The sequence below is a fragment of the Ostrea edulis genome, chromosome 8, assembly GCF_947568905.1.
Source record: "Ostrea edulis chromosome 8, xbOstEdul1.1, whole genome shotgun sequence".
Lineage (NCBI taxonomy): Eukaryota > Metazoa > Mollusca > Bivalvia > Ostreida > Ostreidae > Ostrea > Ostrea edulis.
The window spans coordinates 18619290-18627796 of NC_079171.1; the positions used below are offsets into that span (position 1 = coordinate 18619290).

The 8507-nt window shown below is 35.5% G+C and overlaps 1 protein-coding gene across 1 annotated transcript; it reads right to left on the bottom strand.

Moving 5' to 3' along the window:
* Positions 1-1240: 1240 nt before the first annotated feature.
* On the bottom strand, positions 1241-8155 carry LOC125662617 (prostaglandin E2 receptor EP4 subtype-like). The gene is made up of 2 exons (XM_048894896.2): positions 7049-8155; positions 1241-2022 (listed from the first exon to the last, which is right to left on the bottom strand). The coding sequence occupies exons 1-2, from the start codon at positions 7811-7813 to the stop codon at positions 1765-1767; spliced, it is 1023 nt and encodes a 340-aa protein (XP_048750853.1). The 5' UTR covers positions 7814-8155; the 3' UTR covers positions 1241-1764.
* Between the last annotated feature and the right edge of the window lie 352 nt (positions 8156-8507).

Sequence of the window (8507 nt, forward strand, 5' to 3'; positions counted from 1 at the left end):
CCACATATTGGCTAGAGAGAATTTGCCTCGTATTATTAGTGTGAATCATACTCCGATAGTTTTTCATGACAGCGTGGTATCATACTGATGGTGCAGCCTATGCTTAGGCATGGTCTCGTGGCGGCTATTTTGGCTCACCGGTAGTGCTCAACAGTTTGCATCCTATTTGATTTTGTGTTTAAATGAATGGATTTTTCTTGATTAGGTGGTCAAGCAGGTGAGCATCTGTGCCTAAGGCCCATCTGTTCATGCCTGTATTGTTTAGGGATACCCAGCAAGGTATTAATTGATGCCTGTCTCCCTTATTGTAAATAGCAGCCATGGGCAATAATAGCCAAATAAAGTTTTTAAGGTTTTGTGCTATTTTTCTTCTTTCTTTCTGCATAAGGATGTGCAAGTCTACTCAGAGTTAAATCCATTTATCAATGTGACATTGAGCCTGTTAATTTATTACTGTATCATTTCCGTCATCCTGAGGGCACTACCCCGGTTTTAGAGTCATCCATGTCATGTTTTTGGGATATTAGCCAAACACAGTAAAAACTGTGTCGTCAAACGCACAGTCGTCTGTATAAAAAAGCTACCCTTTCTGCCACACCCCATTTTAATCATAGTTGTTAAAACTCGTATCCAACAATTTACTGTTACTGTCGCTTTCTCTGCTTTTGTGCGTTTATATTTCAGATAAGCAGTTGGGTGTATTCCTTACATGCCAATATCCCAATCGTGACATGCTGCGCCAACAACCACTTATGGTCAAAGTGACTATTTTGGCTCACCAGTAGTGCTCAACAGTTTTCCTATTTGACTTTGTGTTTAAATGATTGAATATTTCTGGACAAGTCAGCTATTTGGCTCACCAGTAGTGCTCAACACTTTGCTTCCTATCTGACTAGTGTTTAAATGAATGAATGTTTCCGTACTAGGTGATCAAGAAGGTGAGCATATATGCCCAAGACCCACCTGTTCATGCTTGTATTGTTTATGTATGCCAGAAAGGTAATAGTTGATGCATGGCTCCCTTATTGTAAATAACAGTCGTGGCCAACAATCGCCAAATAAAGTTTTTCAAGAGGTATTACGCTAATTTTCCTTCTTCTTTCTACATTTAAGGATATGTAAGTCTGGGCTCAATGCATCTTTTATAAAGAAATTTGACTCAAATATTCAGATGGTGAGATTTTTTCATATTGCCATAGCAACCAAATTTCAAGTTTTTGAAAAAAATTATTTAGCAAAATAAGACATCTGTTGTTTTTATTATATATCTTGTACATAAAGATATGAATTAAAACAAATATAACTTTTATCTGTTGCATTTTTCTGTAAATGATGCCATAAAATGACCTTAAATTGATTTTCCCCCAATATGCCAAAAACATTGATTTTTAAACTTCAGAAACAATTGATTATCCAATCTTGATTTAGTGATATTTTATTATCTATTTGTTATACTGAACCTAATAAAGCAATAAAGGCATCTGTATACCAGAAAAAAATTAATGTGTTCTTTAATCATAAAAAGCAAGGCAAAAATAGGACATTTTAAAGCATCTTGGGTGCCATTTTCAATGTGTTCTTGTTAACATGGCAACGGCACCTGAATTACGAATTTTGGTGCCAAATTCTATAAGACGGTATCAAATCACATTTCAGCAAAACCGGTGATATCCAGTTATGGTTATAGCCAGCTATGGTCATATCCAGCAGTATTAAGGAAATTTTGATGCTTACAGAGAATGACTCGTAAAATCTGTTACACAATCATATCGTTCCATAACTTGTTTTATACTGATTGTTTTGCAAGGACTTTTCCTCCATCTTGTCCTCTGATGACGTCAGATGGGGGCGTTCTTGTCGTGTGCAGAATGCACAGACACTGCTGATGATTTCTCGTCTTAAGAGGACGTAGATCCATGGATCCAAAACCAGGACCCAAGCAGCGAAACGGAAAAATAAATAGTTATCCTTCTGCGTATCTTCGTCATTTTCTTTTGAAAGCATTGTGATAATGCTTTTAATCTGTAAAAGCGAAAAAATATCGTATGCACAAATATCAAATTAAATGTTGCATTGTCTTCGGAATTCTAAGATTTTTATAAAACCATTTCAAGAATACTTTGCTTGTATTATGAGTACAGAGTGTATATGCATGTATAAATCAGCTGGACGTGTCAATGTCCCTGTATATACATTCATGACAAGGGGTGGGCAGTTTATATGGAGTCATTCCAGATATCTTTGAAGTTAAAGCTTTAATCAATGGGGGAAGTCAGAGCTTGAATAGCGTTTTTTCCTTTCTGATATTTTTCTACTGTAAGATTGAGAAAAAACTGAAAATGTTACATACACAAACTTGGGACATGTGTGTAAAGTCAAGTTTGTGTATGTCTATATAAGACACGCGTGTCATGTCAAGTTTGTGTATGTCTATATAAGACATGTGTGGCATGTCAAGTTTGTGTATGTCTATATAAGACATGTGTGGCATGTCAAGTTTGTGTATGTCTATATAAGACACGTGTGTCAAGTCAAGTTTGTGTATGTCTATATAAGACACGTGTGTCATGTCAAGTTTGTGTATGTCTATATAAGACACGTGTGTCATGTCAAGTTTGTGTATGTCTATATAAGACACGTGTGTCATGTCAAGTTTGTGTATGTCTATATAAGACATGTGTGTCATGTCAAGTTTGTGTATGTCTATATAAGACACGTGTGTCATGTCAAGTTTGTGTATGTCTATATAAGACACGTGTGTCATGTCAAGTTTGTGTATGTCTATATAAGACATGTGTGTCATGTCAAGTTTGTGTATGTCTATATAAGACACGTGTGTCATGTCAAGTTTGTGTATGTCTATATAAGACACGTGTGTCATGTCAAGTTTGTGTATGTCTATATAAGACACGTGTGTCATGTCAAGTTTGTGTATGTCTATATAAGACACGTGTGTCATGTCAAGTTTGTGTATGTCTATATAAGACACGCGTGTCATGTCAAGTTTGTGTATGTCTATATAAGACATGTGTGTCATGTCAAGTTTGTGTATGTCTATATAAGACACGTGTGTCATGTCAAGTTTGTGTATGTCTATATAAGACACGTGTGTCATGTCAAGTTTGTGTATGTCTATATAAGACACGTGTGTCATGTCAAGTTTGTGTATGTCTATATGATGGGCGCAACGATGGAGCAAGAAGCAATTTCTGCATAATCGATGAATGCGAATTATCTCAATGCTTTTATTATTCTATACATTGATAGATACAAAGGAACTAGAGATATATTCCATACACATGTATATAGATGCTCACACTATATCAACATGTGGGGCATTATATATTACACCCAAACGATATATTTTAATCAGAACAGTCATAGGTCATATCTACTATATTAGTTCATTCATAGGACAAATCTATTAAATTTGTTCACTCATAGGGCAGATCAACTATATTAGTTCATTCATAGGCCAGAATTATTAGATTAAGATTAGAACATCCACAGGGCAGATCTACACCTGTGCGCGGTTAGTTTACTTCTAAGAAATATTTACTAGATTAGAGGTTTTAACAGTCTCGTTTAGAGTCAGCATTTCGCAAATGTAATGGTCATTATAATGATCTAATTTGCAAATACAAGCCATCATTGGGTCGAATGTCGTCTGGTGTGTTTTATACCTATTGTTTAGGCTTTTCCTTACCTACTGATTTTGAACACAGATTAATCTGTTTACCTGATTAAGATATAAGGTTCACGGTGGGTGTAACTGGTCAACAGGGAATGCTTACTCCTCCTAAGCATCTGATACCACAGGCAGATCGACTAAAGTAGTTAACTCTTACGACAGACCTATTTGATCAGAACATTCATAGGGCATATCCCCTAGATTAGTTCACTCTTTAGACAAATTCACTAGGTTAATGCACTCATCAGACAGATCCACTAGATTAGTTCACTCTTTAGACACATTCACTAGGTTAATGCACTCATAAGACAGATACACTAGATTAGTTCACTAGACACATTCACTAGGTTAATGCACTCATAAGACAGATCCACTAGATTAGTTCACTACACAAATTCACTAGGTTAATGCACTCATAAAACAGATCCACTAGATTAATATACTCTTTAGACACATTCACTAGGTTAATGCACTCATAAGACAGATCAACTAGATTAGTCCACTACACAAATTCACTAGGTTAATGCACTCATAAAACAGATCCACTAGATTAATATACTCTTTAGACACATTCACTAGGTTAATGCACTCATAAGACAGATACACTAGATTAGTTCACTCTTTAGACACATTCACTAGGTTAATGCACTCATAAGACAGATCCACTAGATTAGTTCACTACACAAATTCACTAGGTTAATGCACTCATAAAACAGATCCACTAGATTAATATACTCTTTAGACACATTCACTAGGTTAATGCACTCATAAGACAGATACACTAGATTAGTTCACTCTTTAGACACATTCTCTAGGTTAATGCACCCATAAGACAGATACACTAGATTAGTTCACTAGACACATTCACTAGGTTAATGCACTCATAAGACAGATCCACTAGATTAGTTCACTAGACAAATTCACTAGGTTAATGCACCCATAAGACAGATGCACTAGATTAGTTCACTAGACAAATTCACTAGGTTAATGCACTCATAAGACAGATACACTAGATTAATGTATTCTTTAGACAAATTCACTAGGTTAATGCACTCATAAGACAGATCCACTAGATTAGTTCACTACACAAATTCACTAGGTTAATGCACTCATAAAACAGATCCACTAGATTAATATACTCTTTAGACACATTCACTAGGTTAATGCACTCATAAGACAGATACACTAGATTAGTTCACTACACAAATTCACTAGGTTAATGCACTCATAAGACAGATCCACTAGATTAATATACTCTTTAGACACATTCACTAGGTTAATGCACTCATAAGACAGATACACTAGATTAGTTCACTCTTTAGACAAATTCACTAGGTTAATGCACCCATAAGACAGATACACTAGATTAATATACTCTTTAGACACATTCACTAGGTTAATGCACCCATAAGACAGATGCACTAGATTAGTTCACTAGACAAATTCACTAGGTTAATGCACTCATAAGACAGATACACTAGATTAATGTATTCTTTAGACAAATTCACTAGGTTAATGCACTCATAAGACAGATCCACTAGATTAGTTCACTACACAAATTCACTAGGTTAATGCACTCATAAAACAGATCAACTAGATTAATATACTCTTTAGACACATTCACTAGGTTAATGCACTCATAAGACAGATACACTAGATTAGTTCACTCTTTAGACACATTCACTAGGTTAATGCACTCATAAGACAGATCCACTAGATTAATATACTCTTTAGACACATTCACTAGGTTAATGCACTCATAAGACAGATCCACTAGATTAGTTCACTCTTTAGACACATTCACTAGGTTAATGCACTCATAAGACAGATACACTAGATTAGTTCACTCTTTAGACACATTCACTAGGTTAATGCACTCATAAGACAGATACACTAGATTAGTTCACTCTTTAGACACATTCACTAGGTTAATGCACTCATAAGACATATCCACTAGATTAGTTCACTCTTTAGACACATTCACTAGGTTAATGCACTCATAAGACAGATCCACTAGATTAATATACTCTTTAGACACATTCACTAGGTTAATGCACTCATAAGACAGATCCACTAGATTAGTTCACTCTTTAGACACATTCACTAGGTTAATGCACTCATAAGACAGATCCACTAGATTAGTTCACTCTTTAGACACATTCACTAGGTTAATGCACTCATAAGACAGATCCACTAGATTAGTTCACTCTTTAGACACATTCACTAGGTTAATGCACTCATAAGACAGATACACTAGATTAGTTCACTAGACACATTCACTAGGTTAATGCACTCATAAGACAGATCCACTAGATTAGTTCACTCTTTAGACACATTCACTAGGTTAATGCACTCATAAGACAGATCCACTAGATTAGTTCACTCTTTAGACACATTCACTAGGTTAATGCACTCATAAGACAGATCCACTAGATTAGTTCACTCTTTAGACACATTCACTAGGTTAATGCACTCATAAGACAGATACACTAGATTAGTTCACTCTTTAGACACATTCACTAGGTTAATGCACTCATAAGACAGATACACTAGATTAGTTCACTCTTTAGACACATTCACTAGGTTAATGCACTCATAAGACAGATCCACTAGATTAGTTCACTACACAAATTCACTAGGTTAATGCACTCATAAAACAGATCCACTAGATTAATATACTCTTTAGACACATTCACTAGGTTAATGCACTCATAAGACAGATCCACTAGATTAGTTCACTCTTTAGACACATTCACTAGGTTAATGCACTCATAAGACAGATCCACTAGATTAGTTCACTCTTTAGACACATTCACTAGGTTAATGCACTCATAAGACAGATACACTAGATTAGTTCACTAGACACATTCACTAGGTTAATGCACTCATAAGACAGATACACTAGATTAGTTCACTAGACACATTCACTAGGTTAATGCACTCATAAGACAGATACACTAGATTAGTTCACTAGACACATTCACTAGGTTAATGCACTCATAAGACAGATACACTAGATTAGTTCACTAGACACATTCACTAGGTTAATGCACTCATAAGACAGATCCACTAGATTAGTTCACTAGACACATTCACTAGGTTAATGCACTCATAAGACAGATACACTAGATTACATCAATCACGATCCTGTGAGGGAGTGCAATGTTCATGAAAATCTGTACTTTCAGGAAGTAATTTGATAAGTTAAAATTCCAGATCAATAGGGGAATGATATAGTGATACACTTATGGACGAGGATCATGTCGTGGTATAGTAATTAGGATATGAGAAGGCAGTTTGCAGTAATTGAATCACTCTTAAAAGTTCACGAAATATACGCCTATCTATGTCTCTTACCATTACTGAACCCCAACACACAGCTAACTCTGCAATGAGGGCCAACAACTGAAACATCATTCCAAAGTAATCCCGTCTGTCGTAACTGATGTAAATGCGACTCTCGCGTTGTCTCGAGTAACCTCGTTGACCACGAGACAAAGCAGTAACCACCAAAACGTTGAACACGATGGCAATTGTGATGCAAATGAGTCCGAAAATGCTGTACAGTAAAGCGTAAATAAAGTTTCTCAATTCACTGTCATAGATGTTAATGAAACAGAAGTCGCAAGGATATATTCTTTCAAAATGTCCAATGCTTATCGCTGGAAGGATTGCCATGACAACGGCCATGCTCAAAATGACTACCGGGATCAACTTTATAATTGGATGGTTTTTCAGCGAGGAATAAAAATATGGATGCCATAGAGCTAGAAATCTCTCCAGAGATATGACTGCCACTGTTAGTAGATTTGTCAACGAAATGAAAATTATGATGATGGATTCTGCTACACAGAGATTATATCCACCATCCCATTTTGACGTCGAGTTTTCTTTCACACTGATACTGCCAAACATCAAGACCCCTAACAGGTCAACACTGACGAGCGACAGAGCTAGTCGGTAAAAAACTTTCCAATTGTGAAACTTTGATTGTTTAACCAACACAACAATGGCCGCTAGATTCCCAATAACTCCAAGAGCAATATAAAGCCCTGATGTAACCGTAAACTGGTGATCATGTTCTGTAGCATTCCCACTGCAATAACTTGTGTTATCTGACATTGTGTGGAAAGTTTACATACATCCAAATCCACAAAAGTGAATGCTTCTCTGAGCAACGGTATGACTGTAAACTACACGATGTAAACATCAGCTGATGCTCACAAAGACGCCATTGTGACTGTTATTATTTTACCATCTCAGTCATTCAATGAGTGAATGTTGACCGACTTATATTTAGAAACATATATCATACATATATTTATTCGTTAAGTGTGTGTTTCCGTTTATGTTTAATGCATCCTTATTTCTCATACACACAAAATCACGTGTATTCAATTAGTGAGCGGATCAAAGATTATTGAAACGTTTTGAAAATATTTTTTCAATAAAAGTTATCTTCGTTGAAAATTGTGGTCTTTCATTGTGACGTCAGTTATGACTGCTTTAGGTGCTACACCTATTGATTTCATTCACCGTTTTATAGAATCAGTGTGAGCTGTTTCAACTTCTGCACAGTGTTGTTTTTGTTTAATGTAACAATAACATATTTTGCACAATTTCCATTTATACTAGAATGATATACATGTACGCCAAATACTAAAAGGAATTTTAAATTATTATATTTTGGTCTATAATTAATGTATAGAAATTATATAGACTAATCAATGATTTAATTTTACTTGTAATACGCAATTTGATTGGCTGAGTACACTGAAAAAATTACTTTATATTGTATAATGTAACTTGGTATGGG